The sequence below is a fragment of the Aotus nancymaae genome, unplaced genomic scaffold (genome assembly GCF_030222135.1).
Source record: "Aotus nancymaae isolate 86718 unplaced genomic scaffold, 86718_ANA_hifiasm-v0.15.2.pri h1tg000018l, whole genome shotgun sequence".
Classification (NCBI taxonomy): domain Eukaryota; kingdom Metazoa; phylum Chordata; class Mammalia; order Primates; family Aotidae; genus Aotus; species Aotus nancymaae.
The window spans coordinates 10,607,898-10,633,221 of NW_026988430.1; the positions used below are offsets into that span (position 1 = coordinate 10,607,898).

A 25,324-nucleotide genomic window follows, 5' to 3' on the forward strand; every position below is an offset into this window, starting at 1 on the left:
AATTACTAATACCTTGCATCTACCTCTTTTATTGTTTTGCTTCAATTATTATTATCATTATTTTTTGAGATGGAGGCTCATTCTGTCACCTAGGCTGAAGTGCAGTGGCGCAATTTTGGCTCAGTGCAACTGCCACCTCCTGGGTTCAAGCAATTCTAGTGCCTCAGCCTCCTGAGTAGCTGGGATTACAGGCGGGCACCAGCACGCCTGGATAATTTTGGTATTTTTAGTAGAGATGGGGTTTCACAATATTGGTCAGGCTGGTCTCAAACTTCTGACCTCAGATGATCCACCCACCTCCCAAAGTGCTGGGATTACAGGCACGAGGCACTGTGCCTGGCCTTCAATTATTTTTTAATATATAAAGCAATACCTGTATATTTTTAAAATTACAGTTTGATAATATTTATAACTTAAATGGCAGCTCCGACCCCATTCAATGTACTCTGTTCCAACACCTTCCTGATCCCTTTACTTAAGCCCTTCAAACTGCACTTATTCTTTTTAAATAAATAACTTATTGATATATAAATCACATACCACAAAATATATCCTTTAAAAATGTGCTATTCAGTGGTTTTGACCATATACAAGGTTATGCAACCCCCACTGTCCACTTCTGGAACATTTTCAACCCCCAAAGAAGCTCTGTCTCATTATCAGTCAGTCTCCATCCCCTTTCCCCAGCTCCCGGCAACCACTCATCTCCTCTCTGTCTCTATGGATTTGCCTATTCTGGACATTTCATATAAATAGAATCATACAGGATGTGACATTTTGCACCTGACTTCTTTATGTAAAGAAGAGGCAGTTTTAAAAACATTTTTCTTTCATTAAAAATATAACACATTCAGCAGGACACAGTGGCTCATGCCTGTAATCCCAGTACTTTGGGAGGCCGAGGTAGGTGGATCACCTGAGGTCAGGAGTTTGAAACCAGCCTGACCAACATGGAGAAACCTTGTCTCTATTAAAAATACAAAATTAGCCAGGCGTCGTGGCGCATGCCTGTAGGCCCAGCTATTCAGGAGGCTGAGGCAGGAGAATTGCTTAAACCCAGGAGGTGAAGGTTGTGGTGAGCTGAGATCGCACTACTGCACTTCAGTCTGGGTGACAGGGCAAGACTCCATCTCAAAATAAAAAAGAAAAGAAACAGCATTTCATTCTTTCATTTGCATGTCTTTGGTGACCAATGGGATTGAGCAATTTAACATTTGTTTTAAAAAACAATTTCAATATTTCTGGCTATTTATAACTATTTAGAATGCCTGTTAATGATTGAAACCAATCACTTTAACTTATGCGGAGTTCACTATATTGAACTCCAGGATCTACAGTCAGAGGTAGTTGTCTGAGCTTGTGCTGCAGAGATGTTCAATGCTTTGGGAAGGCAGGGTTGCCACATTAGATCCCTTGACAATACATGGGGAGTGCGACGGAATGCAGGCACTAAGGTGTCCATGACTTCAAGGGTAGCCGCTTTCCAGCTGGGATGGAACATAGGTCAAGCAACTATCACCTTTTTGGGGCTTTTTTTTTTTTTTGAGACAGAGTTTCGCTCTTGTTACCCAGGCTGGAGTGCAATGGCGCGATCTCGGCTCACCGCAACCTCCGCCTCCTGGGTTCAAGCAATTCTCCTGCCTCAGCCTCCCGAGTAGCTGGGACTACAGGCGTGCACCACCATGCCCAGCTAATTTTTGTATTTTTAGTAGAGACAGGGTTTCACCATGTTGACCAGCATGGTCTCGATCTCTTGACCTCGTGATCCACCCGTCTCGGCCTCCCAAAGTGCTGGGATTACAGGCGTGAGCCACCGTGCCCGGCCCTTTTTGGGGCTTTAAACCCTCACCCAGAAGCACCATTTCCACTGAAAATAATCAACCTATGATGCAATACTGGTTCAACTCTCCAATCTCATCACACCCACTCTGTGCCTGCTGCCCAGCACCTTGGCCACAGAGCCTTCCTCAACATGGCAACCTCCTTCCTGCCCCGGGCACTTGGTTCTAACTGCCCCCTGTACCTGGGATCCCTTCACCGCATCGCCACAGGGCTGGCTCTTCCTCCCATTCTCGTCCAGGTGTACACGTCACCTCCTCATCAGGACTTCCCAACCCGGAGCACCCCAGGCACTCCTGTCCATCCTGCGCAATTCTCTGCACAGCCCCTGGGCCTGTTCCCCTTCCATTTATTTTCTTCATTGTCTGTCCCACTCCCCTCGACCCACCTTCTTCCTGGGGGTCTAGGCCTGGTTGCAGAGCACAGTGTCCAGCAAATATTTAGAATATATTCACCGAGTGCACACACATGCTCACAGCGTTAGCCTGGAGAGCCCCCTCTGCCCAATTCCTCGGACTGGAACTCATTCGGTCATCCCACAGTCACTACTCACCTAATTGACTGTCTCAGGTTGGGGCTGAAGGATCCCCATGATGTACTCCCTCATCCTGAAGCTGCCTGAACCGAAACTGCTGGATGCAGCACTGCTCCCGTCAACAGCAGTGCCCAGTCTCCAACACCGGCTCTTCCTGCAGCCCCAGCCAGGTTCCATTCATCCTCTGACTCTCACTCCTCTGGGCCCAGTTCTTGTAAAATAAAATTATAAGTCCCTTAAACTTTGATTTCTCCTGGGTTACAATGAAAAGATAAAATGTGAATCATATTGATGTATAAGGGGTGCTTGGTGAAGAAACAATTCTGCTGACAATGAAATTCTCTTACTAAATTATCTCTCCTCAATGATCTTAGGTCAGTGGCCTCACTGAAGGGACACAAAGGAAGAGGCAGTTAGAGGGTATTCATACTCCAGTATCTATGAACACACTGGGAGGAGAAACATGATCAGAAGAGGGCAAAGGTCTTATTTCAGTTTAAACTTGTGGTGCTTCTCTTATTCATCAGAAATCACAGTCATTCTGTTCAAAATTTCCTGAGAAAGGGAAAGTAGCTCCCTGAGCTATTCAACTATTTGCCACAATTTTTGATTTAGTTTCTCATAAATGAAGCCCTTAACTATGAAGTATACTATGGTAGCAAAGCTTGTAAAACAGGCTTGTTATAGAAAATAGCAGTTGCTTTTTATCATACAGAATATAGGAAAATGAATTTCTGTTAAGAGGTAAATCAACTCAAGAGCCATGGGGTGAATGATCCACTCCATGGGCAGTGTAGGGCTTTTCCTGTCAGGAGGCTTCAGAATTTTTACGTCAGGCCTTACAGGAGGACACTTGACATAAAAGGTGCCTCTAGTGAATCCAGATCCAACTACAGAACCTCATTTTTCTTGGTGCCTGTGGGCTGACTGGGACAGGCCAACACTAAAGCATTAGGGTGCTGAGGTTCACAGCTGCAAGTGTGGTGCCATTGGGTCCTTTGTCCTCTCTCTCCCTGTCCTGATAGGCATCTCCTCATAGGGGACGGTCAGTTTGCTTTGCCCTCTGCCTTCCCCTTGCTGAGGACCTTGGCCTGTAAGTCACTCTGATTAATGTGTGAAATTCAGCCTGGCCGGGCATGGTGGCTCAGGCCTGTAATCTCAGCACTTTGGGAGGCCGAGGAGGGTGGATCACCTGAGGTCAGGAGTTCAAGACCAGGCTGGCCAACATGGTGAAACTCTGTCTTTAAAAAAAAAAAAGAAAGAAATTCAGCCTTAGGTCTCTCCTAAGACCTCTGTCACTTCCCAAGAAGCATGAGGAGGCACAACTACCTACTGCACATCTCCACAGCTCGCACCTTGACTACGTTCCTAGGGCTCTGCCATGTCCTAGACTCTGCGGCTGACACTGGTGATGTGGTCAGGGTTATAGGGCAATTTTAAAAGGGTAAAGTCTGCCAACACTGGAGTGAACTTGGAATCAGATTCCTTCCCAGAGCCTCCAGGTAAGAGCCTGGTCAACACCTGGACACAGGGAGCAGAAAATGCACCTGAGCTCATAAGGGCTTCTGATGTACTAAACCGTGAGCTGCTAAATGCGCATAGTTTAAACGGCTATCTTTGTAGTCTTTTGCAGCAATGGAAACCCGATAGAGTGGAATTACCAGGATGAAGAGGTAACACAGAATTCCACAGCTCCTTTCTTAGGCTCAGATTATTTTCTTGGCCAGATGATGAAAGAGTGGTGGTCTCTTCTTCAGGCCATCAGTGTCTCCATCATTCATGTCCACTGCGTTTCTCACCTTTTACAGCATGCAGACAGTTGGCAACTGGAGTCACAGAACTGGAAAGGGTTCTCTCAGGCTTAGGCCTGAGTGTTAGATCAGAGGTTCTCAATGCTGCCTGCATGTTAGAATCACCTGAGTGGCTGTCCTAGGTGATTCTGTGGCTATAACAAAGAACTACAGGCACAGTGGCTTATAAACAACACAAAGTTCTAGTTCACAGTTCTGGAGGCTGGACAGTCCGAGGTCAAGGCAGGTTTGGTGTCTGGTGAGGGCCCATTTCCTGGTTCATAGGTGATACCTTCTCACTGTGTTCTCACATGGTGGGAGGGGCAAAGCAGCTGTGAGGTTTCTTGGATAAGCGCTCTCACCCCAGGAGGGGACCAAATCACCTCCCTAAGACCTCACTGCCTAACACCCTCATACTGGTGATTAGGTTTCAACATACCAATCTGGGGTTGGGAAAAGAGGAACATAAAACACTTAGAACACAGCAGCAGCTTTTTAGAAACCCTGGTGCCTGGGGCCCTCCACATTAGAATTTGATTCTTTAGATCCAGGGTTAGGCCCAGACACAAATATTTTTAAAAGCTCTCTAGGTGGTTCCAATGCATAGTCCATATTGAGAACCATGCCTGGGGTGCAGAATTCTAAGATGCCCCTATGACTTCTACTCCCTGGTGTCAACCTGGCATTATTCCCATGATGACCTATGGCAAAGGGATTTTACATGTGATTAGCTGATGAATAAACTGACCCAAAGATAGGGAGAAGATCGGGTGGGCCTGACCTAATCACACTGGGTGTTTAAAGGGAGAAAAGTTCTCTGTAGCTGGTGGAAGAGGAAGTCTGAGATTGGAAGCACGAGCACAAAGGTACTGCCATGCGGAATAAACCTCGATCTAGGAGGTGAGCGCGACCCTGGCCAACAGCCAGAGGGTAAAGGGGAACTGTGGTCTTACAACGGTAAAAACCTTATCAGCCCCTGAATGAGCGTGGATGCAGGCTCTCCCCAGAGCCTCTGGGTAAGGGCACTGCTCAGCTGATGCCCTGACTGCAGCCTCAGGGGATCCTTGGTGGACAGCCTCCTGAGCCACACTTCTGACCTGCTATGAGCTAATGAACATGTGATGTTTACGTCGCTAAGTCTGTGATAATTTGTTATACAGTGAAAGAAAACTAATGCAATGATTTAGATGAAAGCAATAAAAGTACGTGGCCATTTCTGGCCAAACTGTTTTCAAAGTTATATTTTCTATAAGAGTGAACTTTGCTGTCACTTTACATCTTTTCCTTTCTGCTACAATACTGCTGTAACATTCTAAATTGACATGAAACCAGAGGACTTTAAAATTCTTAAACTTGGCCTATTATAACTTCCTAAGAATTATGGATTCCAGCTTTGGAGATGCAGGTGAGATGTACAGACTCCCTACCCATGCCCTTGACTGATTCACCAGTATTGGCCAAAAGCCCAGGGAGCATAGCCAAGGTGCCACCCATGAAGGGGTGAGGCAGCTGTACCTCTTGATGCTTCTTGGGAGGTGACAGAAGACGTAGGAGAAACTTAAAGCTGAATTACATACATTCATCAGAATGACTTTTAGCCTAAGATCCCCCAGCTGAGGGAAGGCAGAAGGGAGAGCAAACTGAGCATCCTTGGCCTAGCTGAGGTCTGAGGGCATCAAGACAGGGAGAGAGGACAAAGGATTCGGTGGCACCACAATTGCAGTTGTCAACCTCATAACTGCAGAGCAGCCCATGTGGCAATTTCTGGCCATGGCTAGGACCTCAGCGAGGACTAATACTTTAGTGCTAGAAAGTCCCTGTTTCCTGCTGGCCATCAGCTAGGGGCCCTTCTTGGCTCCTTCTCACGTGCTTCTCCCTCTTGAAGCCACCAAGAACATGCAGAGTCCTTCTCATGCTTTGAATTTCCCCACTTCTGCCACAAGCCAGAGACATCGCTTGGCTTTTACGGGACTCTGTGATCAGGTGGGGCACATCCAGACCATCTCCGTGTGTCATAAAAAGGGGAGGACATTAGACAAGGGAGAGTCATGGGGTCCTCCTTAGAATTCTGCCTGTCACATTCACCCTCTTGGCTTTTTGTCCTTTCAGAATTCTCACTGGTAATTACATTAGAGATAGAGATTTTCTTATCATAACACAAAACTAGAAGCTCTAAGTAGATTTTTAGATCAAAGAAGGGAGGTGTAGGGGTTCGCTGGGTCAGGGAAGTCCTTGGCTTGGAAAATAGCTAACAGGCATTAGGAGCATGAAATCTGAGGACTGGGAGTAGTTTGCAGGGCCTTTCTGGGAGTGACTTATTCCAAAAAGACCTCAGGATGTCTAAGTTGAGCAGAATGTGTGAAAGGGTCTCCTAGGTGCATCATTTTGAGCTCAGTGAGGGCCTCACTTCACGGTGAGGGCAGACTCACATTCTTCACTGGGTCTTAATCCTGAGGCACTCAAGAAAGTTAGGCAGCTTGGCCCAGGGCTCTGCAGGTGGGTCTGGCTGCGATGCTCACTTCCCAGTGCTGCTGACCTGGGGCGGCGACCGTGCATCACTTCAGCTCCTATTGGCACAGTCACTGCAGTAAGGACTTCCTTACTCTGACCCTCCAAGCCTAGTCCTTGATGGGAAATAAACCTTCGTGCAGACACCAAAGCCCTTCAGGGGAGTGGAACAAGTGCTAGAATGTCACCTCCCCGATCACTGAATATAAATTGTACCATTCACCCAACATTCCCAAACCTCCTTCCCTGATTTATTTCTCTCCACAGCAATACTCCCTTCAAATATGGCACATGTTACCTTTTTCTTTCAGTTAACTGCCAGTCCCCATGAGAATGTATGTTCCATGAGAGCAGGAACTTTTGCTGTGTAATCCCCAGCACCTGCAATTACCTAGAGCTGAACAGGTCTCTCAACAAAAATTCAAACTATATACCTACCTTTTACCACATACAAAAATTAATTAAGATGAATTAAAGATTTAAATGTAAGACCTCAAACTATTAAAAATCCTAAAAGAAAAACCTAGAAAATACCCTTCTTGACATCAGTCTTGGCAAAAAAATTTTGGCTAAGTCCCCAAAACAACTGCAGCAAAAACAAAAATTGACAATTGGGGCCTAATTAAAGAGCTTCTACACAGCAAAAGACACTATGAACAGAGTAAATAGACAACTTATAGAATGGGAGAAGATATTCAGGAACTATGCATCTAATATTCAGAATCTATAAGGAACTTAAACAGACCAACAAGCAAAAAACAAATAACCCCATTAAAAAATGAGCAAAGGACATGAATAAACACTTCTCAAAAGGAGACAGACAAGTGTCCAATAAACATATGAAAAAATGCTGATCATCACTCATCCATCAGAGAAATACAAATCAAAACCACAATGAGATGCTTTCTCACATCAGTCAGATGTGAGAAGTTGAAAAGTAAAAGTTGAAAAGTAAGAGATGCTGGTGAGGCTGTGGAGAAAAGGCAACACTTATACACTGTTGATGGGAATGTAAATTAGTTCAGCCAGTGTGGAAAGCAGTTTGGAGATCTCTCAAAGATCTTCAAACAGTGCTACCATTAAACCCAGCAATCTCATTACTGGGTATGTACCCAAAGGAAAACACATCATTGTACCAAAAAGATACGTGCACTTGTATGTTCATTCCAACACAAGTCACAATAGCAAAGATATGGAATGAATCTAAATACCCATCAATGACAGACTGGATAAAAAAAAATATGTACATATACACCGTGCAATACAACACAGCCATAAAAAAGAAGGAAACCATGTCCTTTGCAGCAAGATAGATGCAGCTGGAGGCCATTATCTTGAGCAGACTAATGCAGGAACAGAAAACCAAATACCGCATGTCCTCACTTATAAATGGGCGCTAAACATCAAGTACAACTGGGAACAGCAGAAACTGGGGATTCCAAAAAGGCTGAGGGAGGGTGGGGGACAAGGCCTGAAAAGCTAACCATTGGGTACTATTCTCAGTACTTGAGTGATGGGATCAACTGTACCCCAAGCCTCAGCATCACACAATATACCAATGTAACAAACCTTACATTGGTAAGGTTTTGGGGGTAGATGTACCCAAGAATCTAAAATAAAAGGTGAAATATATATATACATATATGAACATGGCTACTGGTTTTCAAAAGGACTGTGAACCATCTGACTTTCACCCGTTCTTTTTTTTTTCTTTTTTCTTTCAAAAAAAAACAAGACAGGGTTTCACCATATTGGCCAGGCTGGTCTTGAACTCCTGACCTCAGGTGATCCGCCAACCTCGGCCTAACCCTTCCCCTCTCTTTCCCTTCCTTTTTTTTTAGATAGGATCTCCCTTTAACATGACAGATTTTTTCTTCCTTCCTTTTTTTTTTTTTGAGACAGGATCTCCCTCCGTCACCCAGGCTGGAGTGCAGTGGAGCTATCTATCACAGCTCATGGCAGCCTTAAACTCCTGGGTTCAAGTAATCCTCCTACCTCAGCCTCCCAAAGTCCTGGGATTCTGACTACTGATATGACAGAGACTCCCAGTCCTGCTAATTTACTATCTGGCCTGCATCTTGCCTAAGACTGGGTTTTTCTTTCCAGCTTCTTTCTCTCCCCACCTCTCCAAAAAGCTTGAGACTGGGGAGGGAGTGTTGTGGTGCTAGAATCTTCAGAAGGTTTAGCAAAATGTTGTAGGAGTGCTGGGGATTACTGAGACTCCATTTCCAAAACAAACAAACTATCATTGATTTTAAAGAGGATTTCTATTTAGTGTGAAAGATATAACAATAAAGCTTTTACAGGAAAACATACGGCAACATGCTTATCATCCAGGAATAAGCAATTTCTTATATAAAATACAAAAAGCACTAACCATTAGAGAAAAGATTGATAAATTAGACTTAATTAAGAACTTTGTTCATCAAAAGAAGAAAATTGAAGGCACACTGGGAGAAGGTATTCGCAAAGGACTTATATGAAGAATATATAAATAACTCTTAAAAGCAATAAGGAAGAGAATGACATCTGATTCTTAAAATGAGCAAAGGTTCATATCCTGCCAACAGAGCCAATAAATCCACCCCCAACAACAAAGTGAGCAAAATATCTGAGCAGGTGCATCCCCGAAGGGACTATCCACATGGCCAATTCGCATATGAAAAGGTGCTCGGTCCCCACTGCCAAAAGAAAACCACAATGAGACACTACTACACATTACCCACATGAGTTCCAGTAAAAAGACTGATGCTACCAAGTGTTGATGAAAATGCACAGAAATCAACCTCTCATAAATTGCTGAAAAGACATAAATTATACAAATATTTCAGTCATCTATTTGGCATGATCCTAGAACGTATGCATGCCCTACAGTCCAGGAATTCCATTCCTAAGTATGTATCCGGTGGTAATGAGCACATATGTGTTTCAAGAAACACGCACGAGAACACAACAGCACTATTCACCTTAGCCCCGAACTGGACATGACTCAACTGTCCATCAATAACAGAATGGACAGCTAAATAATGGTATAACCCTACAATGGGTTACTAAATGGTGAAGAAAATGAACAAACTACAGTACAGGCGACAACATGAATAAATCTTACTGATTCAACACTGTGTAAAAAAAAAGCTAGATGCAAACATTATATAGTTTTTAAAGTTCCATTTGTAATAAAATTCAAATGCAAGCAATACTAACATAGTATTTAGGGCTGCATACTTTTGTTAAAATCCATAAGGAGAAGAATTGAGGACAATGGTTATCTTAGTAGTGAGGGGTAATACTGAGGGTTGCATACTCTATTTGCCTCTCTATCTAGTTGAATACAAAGATGATAATTATACACACATTGGCCCACCAAGCACAGGCACACACAGACATGTATTAGTACAGGACTACTACTGCCCAGGGCTGGCTGGAAGTTGGCTGACGTTGTCCCTTACCATGTAATCTTTGGTCTTCTTCTGGCACCATTTCAGTAGAGCATTGTGCTTGGAGCTGCCATATTCCTGGGCCAAGGCTACGAGAGGGTCTCTTCTTTCTACACTGGTTACAGAGAAGAGCATATGGTAAGGAGAAGATGCTAATGTTCAGAATCCTCAAATACACAGAAATAATTACCTACTTTAGAAAAGCAAATGTCTAGTTTATTCAGTCAGACTCTACAGAAACAACCAAATTAGTGACATTAATACATTTTATGATGCCTCATAGTGTGAAATAAACATGAAATTGTGCCTCCTGACTGTCATGAGTCTGGGGAGAGTTTTGCTACATTTTGTTTTAAAATCCATCTGTCGCTCATCCATCTAGTCTTTTATTTGTGTAAATATAATTCAGGGTAGAACCTTTAATTCAATCTCATTTGAATTAAAGAAACATACCTATACGAAAGCATTCTACACGTTAAGACTATACCAGTATCTAAATAATAGGTAAAAGATAGAGATTGGCATGGCACAGTGGCTCATGTCTGTAATCCGTGCACTCTGGAAAGCTGAGGGGGGAGGATCACTTGAGTCCAGGAGCTGGAATCCAACCTGGGCAACAGAGTGAGACCGCAACTCCGAAATAAATAAATAAATAAGCAAGCAATCTGGGCTGGTGATGCACACCTATAGTCCCAGCTATTCAAGAGGCTGAGGTGGGAGGACTGTTTGAGGCCAGAAGTTCAAGGATGTAGTGTGTTATGATTATATCACTGCACTCTAGCCTGGGCAACAGAACAAGACCCTCATCTCTTAAAAAAAAAATTAAGGTATATTGGAAGGTCATATTAAAAATACCGGATATTCTGCCATTGCTTTATCTCAATAAGATAAATGCAAAATTGAAATAAATTAATTTTACTAATTTTTCACTATGAAAGAGATTGACATCAATAGCATATTAACATACAAATAGCCTTCCTGTATGCATTTCTGGTATATTGAAAACAATTTTAGAGAAGCACTAATTCTGGTTTTCAAAACCTCTTTTGATTATTTAAATCTCATGCACATAAACAGGACAATATGTAATATCTGGGGCTTTAAATTAAACCTCTAAAATATATGACTTCATCTTTTTGGGTCCAAATACAGGCTACATCCAAAGTATAACAATAAGACCTGAACTTACTCATGAATCCTTTGATAGTACTTGTATTTGTAATTATAATAGTTATTAAAAAGCTACAACTTAGCTACTTGGGAGGCTGAGGCAGGAGAAGTGTTTGAACCCAAAGAGAGGCTGCAGCCAGACTCTGTCTCCAAAAAAAAAAAGTGATTACTCCAAAAGTGGCCAATTTTGTATACTGATAAGTATTCAATACATTCATATTGGATATGAATGAGTATACTCATTCATACGTCTTACTGAGTGAACTGTTACACGTGTTGCACAATGCAAGGGGCTGGGAGAGACACCAAATGTGAGCTGAACATTTACTGTCCACTAAATTACAGCATAAATGGAGATCAAGGCATATACTGTGCAGCAGTTATCCACACCACAAAGCAGTACAGAAACTAAACAACTGAAACAGTGTAAGACACCAAAGTCAGAGAAGGGAGATGTCAGCCAGGTACGGTGGCTCACACCTGCAATCCCAGTGTTTTGGGAGGCTGAGGTGGGCAGATCACTTGAGGTCAGGAGTTTGAGATCAACCCGGCCAAAATGCTGAAATCCCACCTCTACTAAAAAAAAAAATATATATATATATACAAAAATTAGCTTGGTGTCATGGTGCGTGCCTATAATCCCAGCTACTCAGGAGGCTGAGGCATGAGAATCACTTGAATTCAAGAGGCAAAGGTTGCAGTGAACCCAGATCACACTACTGCACTCCAGTCTTGGTGACAGTGAGTGAAGATCCATCTCAAATAAAAAAAAAAAAAGAGAGAGAGAGAAGGGAAATGTCAATGCTGCCAGGCATTAGCTATAACTTCATGGAAGTTTGGACCTTCAAATAAAGAGAACAGTATTTAGGGTATGAAAGGAGAAGACAATTTAAGTTAGAACCTTATATACAAAGACTTACACTCAAAAATCCTTGTGCAATATTGCTAAGGCACGGCCTAAAACAGGCTCAGCTGGAGGGAGAGGCTGGGCCATTCAGGTGGGCAGGGGTGGTGCTAAGTAGTAGAGCATCTAGAAGACCAGGATGAGGAGTGTGGATGATAGAGTCATGGCAGATTTCTGCAAGGTCTGCAGCAGGATACGCTCAGTGCTTCAGAAGATTAACTAACATGAAGAAACAGGAAGACATGACAGAGAAAAACAGTTGAAAGAGGTTTGCTGTAACCTGGGTGACCAGAGGCACTGAAAAGGGAGGAGGTGACAGAGGTATGGGAGCAAAGGCCAGCTCTTAGTGACCACCCTGCTGGCCTTACAGTCCTCTCCCTCTGCCAACCCCTCTTTCACATCCCTGGGAAACTCCTCTTTAAACACTGGGAAACTCCTCTTTAAACACTGATTTCCAAATGCCTCCCTAAGCTTTATAAGCCACAGTTTTCTGATGACTCCTCCTTAAAATGTGGGTCCAATCTCACTGTACCACAACTCAAAAACAGGAACAAAATCCCATAAACTTGGTGGTTCCTCGGTGCTTTACCTAAATAAAGCATAAACCTCTTTCCTTAGCAATGAAGACTATTTGCAATATGGCTCCAACCTGCCTTCCAGCTGGAACGTCCTAGTCACCTATCCACCAACCAACACATACTGACAGAGAGCCTACCATGCACATATATGGCAGGGTATCTGCCCTCAGGAAGGCCAGTCTAGTCCAGACACATACCACTACCCACATTCCCTGAATTACTACTGCTCTCTAGACTTCTTAAGCCAACTAACAACTCTCAAGTACTTTCCCTATTCAGTATTGTTTTTTCACAGCCCTTAATTTCATCTTGCAAACTACTTACTGTCCGTCCAGCGTCCTCCTTTTAAACTCGCAGAAGGCGTGCACTGCATCTTAATTATTTTCATGCAGGAAATATTTGTCAAAGTCAATTGGCCAGGAGGACAAAACAGAAGGAAGAATGAAAGCTGATCAGCCCTATGTTTTTCTGATTTCTTACTGTTTGAGACACAACACCTGGACTACTTTGTGACTCCCTCTTTCTTGGGGCCACTTCCACTTTCCCTCTGGTGGAAGTGCTCAGCAGTCTCATGCCCCCAGATCCCAGAGAAGGGGATGTGCTCAGTGACTCCAGCGAGGGACTCTTGCAGAGGTGGGGGTCTGGCTTCAGTTCCTAGGTCCCTCCATTTAGAAGATCTGTGGGAACAATCGCATAATCACCTATTCCTGAAGAAGAAGCTCTGATCGCCATCAAACTTCATTCTCCAGTACAGTGCAGTTCTCATTTTATCCTCAAGCATAAACATATATATGCTTCTGATGTGGTGAAAATGAAATAGGGACGTGGATTCTCCAGGCAGGACCACTACATCTTTATAGGATCTATCACCAATCAACCTTGTTCAAACATTATTATTAATTTCAAGACGATGTCATCAGAGAATTAAACCAAGCATATACCCTTATAAGGGCCTTGTAAAATTGCCCTTACCTGGGGAAAGACATTTATTGACAGACATCAGAGAGAGAGAGAGAGAGAGAGAGAGAGAGAGAGATTGAGACAGAGTGGCAGGAAAATGCCTCATGTGATGATCAGTTCACAGGTAGCAGCAGGCAAGAGGCTGGGAACCAAAAAGAACTATTTTACAAGAGAAAAGGCCACTCCAGCCAAGGGCCTGGTTCAATAAAAAAAGTAGAAATCATTCTTTCAAAGCTCTTTTCTGCTGTCATATTAGTCGGAATCAAAACAGGTAATGAAATAGACTAAATCCTCCAGATGATATTTCTTTTTCTTTTTTAGAGATGCGGTTTTGCTATGTTGCCCAGGCTTGATTTGCACCTAACCTCCTGGGCTCAAGTGATCCTCCCACTGCAGAATCCTGAGTATCTGGGACTACAGAATGCCAGATGCCTGATCAGATGATATTTCGTAAAGGACAATAAAAGTATAGAATAGGAGAAACTTTTCAAGATTGTCTAGTTTATAGTTATAGAGGAAACTGGAGCTCAGAGAACTAAGTGTCTTGTTCAGAGCCACACAGCAGGCCAGAGACCAGGCCCACAGTTGCTACCCATGACCCACAATAGTCACAGAAGAAAACAATCCTTCTACAACTCACAGCCACCAATTATGGGTAGTAAAGTTGGGAGTGGGGCTAATTAGTTCTAAATAACAGAGAAAAACAGTATTTACATCAGGAAAGAGAACAACAAAAACAGCCCATTAATCCCTGTTTCTGCAGCTTCTGATGACCTCAGTGTTGACAAGCAACTTCTGGGGATTGCTGCAAGCAAGGAGTTGTCACTGTGGTCCTTTGTTATTACAGTAAATAGAATCATCCAAGCAGAAAGGTGCCTGGTGGGGGCTGAGCGGGGAGGACTGTCAATAAGATATTTACTTCACAGCAATAGTTGTTGTGATCTCAACTTTAGTTTGCATCTTGGCAATTAAAATACTTCCTCTGTTTTAACAGTCCTTGGCCCATTCTGATCCAGTTCACCAGTAGGTTGGATAGCATATAATTGGGGTCATTTGTCCCCTCTAAATCAAGATGTTCTACAGATTATTCCTTTAAAGGCAAGACTTTTGGCTGTTCCTAATGAAACACATAGATAAGTGTTTATTAGTTAGAGTGTATAGCCCTGTTGCTAGCACCTTGTATTATGTCATTATTCTGCTCATGATTGCAAGGCTCAGCCTGGATGCCTGGAGCACTAGATTGCCTTAGTTTTATTCTATTTTTTAGCTTGCAAAAAATGACTTATATTCCAAAGAAATTAAAATGTTGAAATTTAAAAAAAAAAAAGGAATTTTTTTTTTGGCCAAGCATGGGAGCTCACACCTCAGTGCTTTGGGAGGCTTAGGCAAGAGGATTGCTTGAAGCCAGGATCGTCAAGACCAGCCTGAGCAACAAAGTGAGACCCTATGTCTTGAAAAAATCAGCAGCAAAGTTCCTGTCTCCCTAGCACAAGCACACTGAGAAGTGCAGCTGGCAGGAGACAAGACACTTTTTCCTTGTGTCAGCTGCACTGTTGGATCTAACGTCCATGACGTGTCCATTATTCAGGGGTTGAAACTGTAGTAAGTCAAAAGTCCTTTATGTTTATGTAATTTACCTGAGAGTGGAAGGTCAGGAAGGTCCAAGCATTGAGTCACCCCTTTGCTGGCAGACTGAACACTGCTCTAAGCCAGATGCCTCTGTAAAAAACAGGGGATTCCATTTCTACAGAGAAAAGAAAAGGAAAAAAAAAAAAACAGGGGGACACCAGCACAGTGAGCTTGAGACATCAAGAACAGCACAAACACAGGGGTATGTGTGTGCATGTGTGTGTGCGTGCACGCCCAACAGTTCTTAAACACAGTGGAATAACGGGGAGTTTTTAATTAACTCATTTATTCAAATAGTATGCAATAGACACCATCCTCAAAGGAAACATAAAGGGCAAATAGTGAAGAGAAAGTCTCCCTTTCACTCCTGTTCCTCAATTCTTCTCCCTGAGGGTAATCATTAATAATCAACTTGGTGAATATCTTTCCTGGAATGTTCTCTGTATATTCAAGGACGTGTGTAAAAGTTTTCTATTTTGAATGGCCAACAAGTATATGAAAAGATGCTCAACATCACTCATCATCAGGGAAATGCAAATCAAAATCACAGTGACATGCCATCTCACATCTGTTAGGAAGGCCATTATCCAAAACCAGGAAATAACAAGTGCTGGTGAGAAGGTGGAGAAATCCTTGCACAGTGTTCATGAGAGTGTACAATGGTGCAGCTGTTAAGGAAAACAGTACAGAGCTTCCTCAAAAACATAAAAATAGAACTACCAAATGATCCAGCAGTGCCACTTCTAGGTATTTATCCAAAAGAACTGAAAACAGAATCTCAAAGAGATATTTACACTCTCATCATTGTTGCAGCATTATTCACAACAGCCAAGAGGTGGAAGCAACCCAAGTGTGCACCACCAGATGAATAGATGAAGAAAACATGGTATATAATATACAATGCAATATTATTCAGCCTTAAAAAATAAGGAAATCCTGTCCCATGCTACAACATAAATGAGCCTTGAAGACATTATGCTAAGTCAAAGAAGCCAGCCACACAGAAGGATAAATGCTGCATGATTCCACGTATGTGAGTGTATTAGTCTGTTTTCATGCTGTTACAAAAACAAGTCAGTTACTTCCAAGATACAATAGGAGTATAGGCATTGAATAAATGCTCCTGCTCCAAATGGGAGAAATTGGCCAAAATAAAGAAGCCACAGGCCCCATGCAAGTCCAAATCTTAAAGCTCTGAAATGATCTCCTTTGACTCCATGTCTCACATTCCCATCACTGATCCAAGGGGTGGGCTCCTATGGTCTTGGGCAACTCCGTCCCTATGGCTTTGCAGGTTACAACATTCTGTCTAGCTGCTTTCATGGGCTGGCATTGAATGCCTGTGTTTTTTCTGGGTGCACAGTACACGCTATCAGTGAATCTACCATTCTGGGGTCTGGAGGACGGTGTCCTCTTCTCACAGCTCCACTAGGCAGTGCCCCATTGGGGTTCTGTGTGGAGGCGCCAACTTCACATTTCTCCTTAGCACTGCCCTAGCAGAGGTTCTCCATGAAGGGTCCATCCCTGCAGCAGACTTCTGCCTGGACATCCAGGTGTTTCCGTACATCCTCTGAAATCTAGGCAGAGGTTCCTAAACTTCAGTTCTTGACTTCTGTGTACCCACAGGGCCAACAGCACATGGAAGCCACCAAGGATTGGGGCTTGCACTCTCTGAAGCAATGACCTAAACTGTACATTGGCCCTTTTTAGCCACCACTGGAGTTGGAGTAGCTGGGACACAGGGCATCAAGTCCCAAGGCTGCACAGAGTAGGGCAGTCCTGGGTCCAGCCCACTAAACCATTTTTAACTACTAGGTCTGTGGGCCTGTGATGGGACAGTCTGCCAGCAAGATCTCTGACATGTCCTGAAGACATTTTTCCCACTGCCACAGAGTGGCAATTAAATTTGGCTTCTCGTTACTTATGCAGATTTCTGCAGCTGGCTTGAATTTCTCTCCAGAAAATTGTTTTTTCCTTTCTATCCTATTGTCAGGCTGCAAATCTTCCAAACTTTTATGCTCTGTTTCCCTTTTAAATACAAGTTCCAATTTCAAATCATTTCTCTCAAGTTCAAAGTTCCACAGATCTCTAGGGCAGAGGAAAAAATGCCACCACCAGTCTCTTTGCTAAAGCATAGCAAGAATGACCTTTGCTCCAGTTCCCAATAAGTTCCTCATCTCCACCTGAGACCACCTCAGCCTGGACTTCACTGTCCACATCATTATCAACATTTTGGTCAAAATCATTCAACAAGTCTCCAGGAAGTTCCAAACTCCCACATCTTCCTATCCGCTTCTGAGCCCTCCAAACTGTTCTAACCTCTGCCTGTTACCCAGTTCCAAAGTCACTTCCACATTTTCAGGTTGTTTTTATAACACTACCCCATTCTACTGGTACAAATTTACTCTATTAGTCAGTTTTCACACTGCTATAAAGAACTTCCCTGAGACTGGGTAATTTATAGAGGAAAGAGGTTTAATTGACTCAGTTTCGCATGGCTGGGAGGCTTCAGGAGACTTATAATCATGGTGGAAAAGAAAATAGGCACCTTCTTTACAAGGTGGCAGGAGGGAGGCAGGGGGAGGGGTGAGACAGAGAGAGTGCGTGTGAAGGGGGAACTGTCAAACACTTATAAAACCATCAGATTTCATGAGAACTCACTATCACAAGAACAGCATGGGGGAAAAACGGTCCTCATGATTCAATCACATCCCACCAAGTCCCTCCCTAGACAAATGAGGACTATGGAGATTACAATTCGAGATGAGATTCGGGTGGGGACACAGAGCAAAATTGTATCAGTAAGAATCTAAAGTAGTCAAACTCACAGAAGCAGAGAGTAGAGCGGTGGCTACCAGAGGCTGTGGGGAGGAAAAGTGGGGAGTTGTTCAGTGGGTACAGAGTTCAGTCAAGCAAGACAAAAAAGTTCTAGAGGACGAAAAGATGGCAACAATAGACACTGGGGAGTGCTAGAGGGGGGAGGGGAACAAGGGTTGAAAAACTACCTATTGGGTACTATGCTCACCACCTGGATGATGGGATCAATCATACCCCAAACCTCAGCATCCTACACTATACCCATGTAACAAACCTGCACATGTTCCCCCTGAATCTGAAATGAAGTTGAAATTATATGTTCACAGTCAGTTACAGATCAAACTCCTTGTTCTACTCTTTCCCCCCTTCTCACTACTGCACTTGACTAGTCTTAAAAAATAAAAAATAAAAGAATTATAGGAAAAGTTTCTGGAGATCTGCTGTACATTGTGCTTACAGTTAACTGTACCTAAAAATTTGTTAAGGGGTAGATTTCGTGGCATACTTGTTTCACCATCATTAAAAAAAGCATTTCAGAATGCAGGTGAGAGTGATATTATTCAAGGAAAAACCTTGAGAAAAACCCTCTGTTATTCCGAAAACACAAATGTTATCATAGGATTACATTGTTTTGCACAGTTTTGCTGCTTTCACTTACTGTATTTTGGAGGTCATTCTCTACCCACCATTTTGGTGGCTTCCCATGAGAAGTGCTACACGAGAGGCCAAGCATGGGGCTCTGGGGCCAGACAGCTACCACCCAGGTGCATGATTCTGGGTTACTTCATTCTCTGTGCTTCATTTTCTTTATCTATAAAATGGCACTGATACAAATAGTACCTATCCCAGAGGGTTGTTGGGGGGATTGAGTTAAATACAGCTGGGTGTGGTGGCTCACGCCTGTAATCCCAGCACTTTGGGATCACTTGAGGCAGGTGGATCACTTGAGGTCAGGAGTTCTGACCAGCCTGGCCAACATGGTGAAAACCCATCTCTACTAAAAAAAACACAGAATTAGCTGGGCATGGTGGCGCATGCCTATAATCCCAGCTACTTGGGAGGTTGAGGCAGAATTGCTTGAACCTAGGAGGCAGAGGTTGCAGTGAGCTGAGATCGTGCCATTGCACCCCAGCCTGGGCAACAAGAGTGAAAGTCTGTCTCAAGAAAAAAAGAGTTAAAACCAGTTAGAACAATCAAAACATGGCCTGGTGCATAGTAAGCATTCAGTAGATTTTAGCTATTTTCATTACCATAATTTATTTGATCAATCCTCTGTTAATACTGGCATTGATACTGATACGAGTATTAGGAAATGAACACCCTGGTACATCAGTCTGTGCATATGAGTGAGCAGGGCCATTGTGAGGCTTTCCAAAGCATTCTTTCCCTTAGAGGCCCTACTCCACATCACATTAAACACAATTCCATGTATCCACGTCCCACATAAATACAATGGTTGTGGTATACAGTTTTCAAAAGTAGTTTTAAATTTTGCTTTTGAAATTAGCTGAACAAAAGTGACAATATTGGGCATTCTATTCACAATCTTGTGGGAAAGTGTCCAAAATTTCACCAATGACATATGATGTAGATATATAATAGAGACCCTTCATCAGATTAAAGAATTGCTGTTTTATTCCTGGTTTCCTAAGATTTTTCATCAAGAGAGGTATTAATCTTTATTGAATATATTTTCCTGTCATCTACTGAATGATTGCACACTTTTTATACCTTTGTTAATGTAGTAAATATCCCTGACTGGTTTCAGCTGATCTTGCATTCCTGGAATAAACTCAACTTAACATGATCTTTTAAATGTATCTCTGAGGCTGGGCGTGGTGGCTCACACCTGTAATCCCAGCACTTTGGGAGGCTAGGTCGGGCAGATCACTTGAGGTCGGGAGTTTCAAGATCAGCCTGACCAACATGGAGAAACCCCAACTCTACTAAAATACAAAATTAGCCAAGTGTGGTGGTGCATGCCTGTAATCCCAGCTACTCGAGAGGCTGAGGCAGGAGAATTGCTTGAACCTAAAAAGCAGATGTTGCGGTGAGCCAATATCGCGCCACTGCACTCCAGCCTGGACAACAAGAACGAAACTCTGTCTGAAAAACAAATAAATATTGCACTCCAGCCTGGGAAACAAAAGCGAAACTCCATCTCAAAAAGAGAAAAAATAATAAAATAAAATATAATAATGTATCTCTGAATTAGGTGTTCCAAGATTTTGTTCAGGATTTTTAGGTGGAGGTTCATGAGAGAGACTGACCTTTAATTTTCCTCTCTTAATGTCCTTGCAAGAATTAGGTATTGAAGGTATACTGCCTTCTTAAAATGAGCTAGGAAGGTTTACCCTTTTTTCTAGTCTCTGTATGAATTTATGTAATATTGGTGTTATTTCTTCCTTAAATGTTTGGGAGATTGCCTGATGAAACCATCTGGGCCTCCTGGCATTTCCTTTGAGAAAATTATTTAAATTATAGGCTATCAGGATTTCCTACTACTTATTTCTTATGTCAGTTTAGTAAGTGATGTTCTTCAAAGATTTTGACCATTTCATCAACATTTTCTAATTTATAGAGTGGTACTATACACAGAGCAGTAATCTGTAATCTCCTTATCATTGTTTTCATAATTGTGGGATCTTTAGTGATACACCCCTTTTAAAATTCCTGATATAACTAATTTATGTCTCTTCTTTATAGCAGCCTTGTCAGAGGCTTGTCAATTTTAATAATCTTTTAAAAGAACAAACTTCATGCAAAAATTTTAAAAATAACGTTTTCATTACAAGCACACTAGTAAAAAAGAAATCTGTTTTTGTTGGACTGAAAGCATCTTCTCTTTTGTGCTCACCTTTGAAGGGTATTTTCACCAAGTAGAGCATTCTAGGAAAGCAGGCGTTCCTTCGGCATTTTGCAGATGCCATTGCACTGTCTTCTGGCTTCCATCATTTTCATTAAGAAGACAGATGTCAGTTTTGCTAATGCTCCTTTGACATTAAGGTTTCTTTCTTCCCTCTGAGTGCTTTTAGGATGCTTTCTCTTTCATTACTAGCAGTTTTAGCCTAATATGTCTAGGTGGTTTTCTTTGCACTTCTGTTGCTTTTGGTTCATATTGTTTCTGAATCTGGGGCTTGATATCTGTTACCAGTTTTCAAAATTCTTGGCCATTATCTCTTCCAATATTGCTCCAGCCCTATCTGTCTTGCTTTCCCTTTTGGGGATTCCAATTACACACCATATCTTTTCACGTCATCCCATATATCTCTTATGTCCTTTACTCTATTTTCTATTCTTTTTCTCTGTGCTTCAGTTTAGATAGTTCTATTGACTTGTCTTCAGTTCCTTAAGTCTCTCTGAAAATGTTTAATCTACAGGTAAACTTTGTTGAGTCTTAAATTTAGGCATTTTATTTTTAAGTTATAAAATGTCTGATGGATTATTTTTTTACAGATTGTGGTTTTCTGCTGAAATTATCCACCTTGTTACTTATTTTCTTTAATGGATGAATCTCACTTGTTTTAAAGTCCAGGTCTAATAATATCAATATCTGGATCTCCTGTGTCTGTTTCTGTTGCCTATATTTTTCTCTTGTTTTTTCATCATTTGGTATCATCTATTTGTATGCCTAGTATTTTTTAAATTGACTATGACACTGTATTTTTTTTAATGTGTATAGTTTGAGGTTCTGGATGACGTAATCTTCCTTCAAAGAGTATTTATATCTGATTCCACAAGGCAGTTAAGATAGGGAAAGATCACTTAAATCCAAACTCATATTTCTTTGAGTTCTACAGACTGAACAAATAAAAAACTTCTTTAAGATGTTAAGGAAGAATATTTTAATAATCTAATAGCTAGAAAGACATTTTTAAGGCAGGAAACAAAACATTTAAAACCATAAAGGAAAGCACTGAACACAAAATGCAATGTTTTTCTTCAGTAAAATATAACTTCAAAGTTCAAAGATAAAGAAAATAATAGTACTATATATAAAAAAGTTAAAAAGCACAATATATCAAGATTTCTTGCAAATAGGAAAAACACTAATACCTCAAAAGAAATATAGACAAAGTATGTAAGTTTTCATTTACACATACAAAAGACAGATAAATTGTCTATAAACATATGAGGAAGTGCACAACCTTACTGATGAACAAAGTAAATCAAGATATTATTGTTCATTTACTTAAGCTTTAAAATTCATACAGTGTGAAAATTCTGGGAAAACTACCTTGCATACTGTGAGTAGGAGGGTAAATTGAAGGGCAATGCGTCTATCAAGTTTTTCAATGTGCCAGGACAGGTCAAATACACTTCCTTTTCTAAGACTCCATTTTCCTTTTCTAGGAATCGATGTGTGGAAGATCTCAGGATGGGCTCACTTGGCTCTATCCTCGTCTCTTTGTAGGGTGACTTACTGACTTATAAGAGACTGGAAAGCCAAGGGTGTATTTGCCAAAGTCCTTGAAGCTTGGCTCATCAAGTAGCCTAGTTTCTGTCAAACAGGACCCCCTCAGAGGATCAGAAAGGTATAAGGGAGTGTAAGGCTGCCCTTCTGCCGCTTCCCCTGGCAAGCATGGCTGGGAAGGCATTTGCTGTTCTGTGGCAGGAAAGCAGAGGTTCTGGGGTCTGTTCCATCATCTTCTGGGTAGTATGAGACAGGTATAAAGCACAGTTTGCTGGCATGGACTGTACTATTATTTATAAATAAATCCAATTTATAAATCACTCAGCCCTCCCAACAATTTTGCAAGCCATTTAACACCTTTCTGCCTAAGCCAATGAGAGTGGGCTGTGAAGCTGATCTTGGCAGCAGTGGTGGTCCTGGCATGTACCTACAGAAAAATTTCCTGATTCTGGCAGGAACAGAAGCTCCTTTAATGGGCCAGCACTGAGATGTTCTGGGAACCCTTCCTGGAAGCTCAGTGGAGCCTACTGCCTTCTCCAGCCCTTTCAGTACCAAATACCCTGTATGAAATCCCTTTCTGCTTAACTGTAGTGATCTCTCATATTTGCAAATGAATCTTGATACACCCTTATGCAGAAATAGTTCCTTTAGTGGTCAAAAAATGGTACAAGGATCTTCACTGTATGTTTACCCAAAACAACCTAAAATCTAACAGTGAAGTACGGCTACATAAATCGATGCATATTATGTAACCTTTACAAAAAGGAATCATTTCTCTAAATGTTGAAATGTAAAGATGTCTCAGACATATTTCTTCATTCAGCAAATATTTATTGAGCTTTTACTATGATGTGACCATGTTTCACCCTCTATTATAGACAAACGATGTGTTAGCAAGCAAAATAAACAAAAATCTTGGTCCTCACGGAGCTCACATTCCAATGATAAAGCGAAATGAGTAAGTGTTGGACTAATGTGTAGTACAATACCATTTATAAAACATACACCCTCTCTACATACACACACACACACGTGCACACACACGCGCACACACAGAAAAACGCCTAGAGGGATACAAGGCAAACCATAAGCAGTGGTTATTTCTGAGGCTCATCTACCTGACTGCAGAGAAAGCAGCTGCTGGTGCAGTCCTTGCTGATATCCCACTTAGGGGGTTTCTAAGGGCCTTATGGACAGAATTTCTGTCCAGTTCCATCTGCCAAGAAAAGAGATAGGAACATTTACATGTTGTTCCAGTTCAAAATAGCAAATAATACTTCTTGATTTGTTATCTTTTTGGTGTCTTGAGAAGTAACCCATGATGTTTAGTGTAATATTTACTCTATTATCCTTTTCACCTCTGCACTAGAGCCGAATTGGAGAAAAGAGAGGGGAAGAGGAGTTAGCTGAGTAGAGGCCAGTTCTAGATGTAGGATAACTGAATAAAATGAAAATGTTTAAATAATGAGGTGCCTAAGGGAGGAAGGAACAGGAAAGTTTTTGCACAAATTGTTACTGTTAATTCATTTCCCATGTTCATAAAATAACTCACTGGGCTTTCATGTCTTTAAATATGTGTTTAAGTTTAATCTTCATTTAACTTAATTGCAAACTATTTCATGCAAACTATTTCATGTCTTTATGTGTTTAAGTTTAAGTTTAATCTTCATTTAACTTAATTGCAAACTATTTTAGCAAACATAATAATCAGGTACACTCTAGGATTAATTTTTACTACAGTCTTCCAATACAATGGCATGTTTGTTGCAGTCCAGGGAAGAAAGATATTGTTACTGTGGAGAGATGCATATTCTGTTTCTTCTATTTGCTATGTTTCTGTGTACAGTATGTGTATGAAGTATAGCTATGCATCTTTCTCATATATGAAGATAGATAAGCATGACTAAAGGGGAATTATGAGTTTGTCAGAAAATTCCAGGAAAAGCTGAGAGCACACCAAGATCAGGAGTGACAGATCAGTACAGGTGCCCATGTATAAGACCAGGTAGAAAAATGTCTATTAGGTTGCAAGATGGGGATGGCCGGGGTGCCTACAAAAGGGTCAGGTGCACAGTTGTGATGCCTTGTTTCCTAGGAGATGAAGCCTCTGGCTGACCATGCTAATTCTCATGAGATGAGAAAATGGCAAATCATAGTAACCTGAATTTAATGGTTATGAGACACAGAAAAGAAATGTGGCAAGGCAGGAACTGGAGGGGAGGAAGAGGTAGAGAGGAAGAGGCTGTATTTGTGTTATTCATGAGTCAGGTTCTCCATCAGTGCCTCCCCAGAGCCTCAGCCAGGCTCTAGCAGGCAGTGGCTGCATGTGGTAGGAGCTTGAAAGTGCCCCTGTGGTTGTAACAACATGGGGCCAGGGTACAGTTGGGAAATGTTTGATATGTCAGGCCAAAGTTTGAATTCGGAGCTTTGCTTTTAGGAAAAAATGATTCAATACCTGGGCAAATGACTTGATGAGTGCCTTATAGTGGTCTCAGGCTCTGAGGGCATTGATGTTCTGTTAACACAGACACTAGGCCACTGGTCATCAGCATCAACCTCGGGGAACTCTGGCTCTTCATCCACAAGTCTGCACGGCAAAGGGCAAATCAGATTGAAAAGGTAGAGGACGTTCCCACAGGAGAAAAAGCACAGAGGAAAACAGAGCTGATGTGGAGAAAATAAACAAAGCTGGAAGGGAAATTTTCAATTTAACATCCTATTTTCTCTACCAGCTTTGCATCTT

The 25,324-nt window shown here is 41.9% G+C and overlaps 1 protein-coding gene across 1 annotated transcript in view; it reads right to left on the bottom strand.

Annotated features, from left to right (window-relative positions):
• Positions 1-25,089, bottom strand: part of LOC105732814 (cytospin-B) — a 57,845-nt gene extending 32,756 nt beyond the window's left edge. The window contains 5 exon segments of the mRNA XM_064378054.1: positions 10,125-10,219; positions 13,259-13,438; positions 15,359-15,438; positions 23,700-23,797; positions 25,037-25,089. Coding sequence (XP_064234124.1) covers positions 10,125-10,219; positions 13,259-13,438; positions 15,359-15,438; positions 23,700-23,797 — 453 coding nt within the window. The 5' untranslated portion in view covers positions 25,037-25,089.
• Positions 25,090-25,324: the final 235 nt, after the last annotated feature.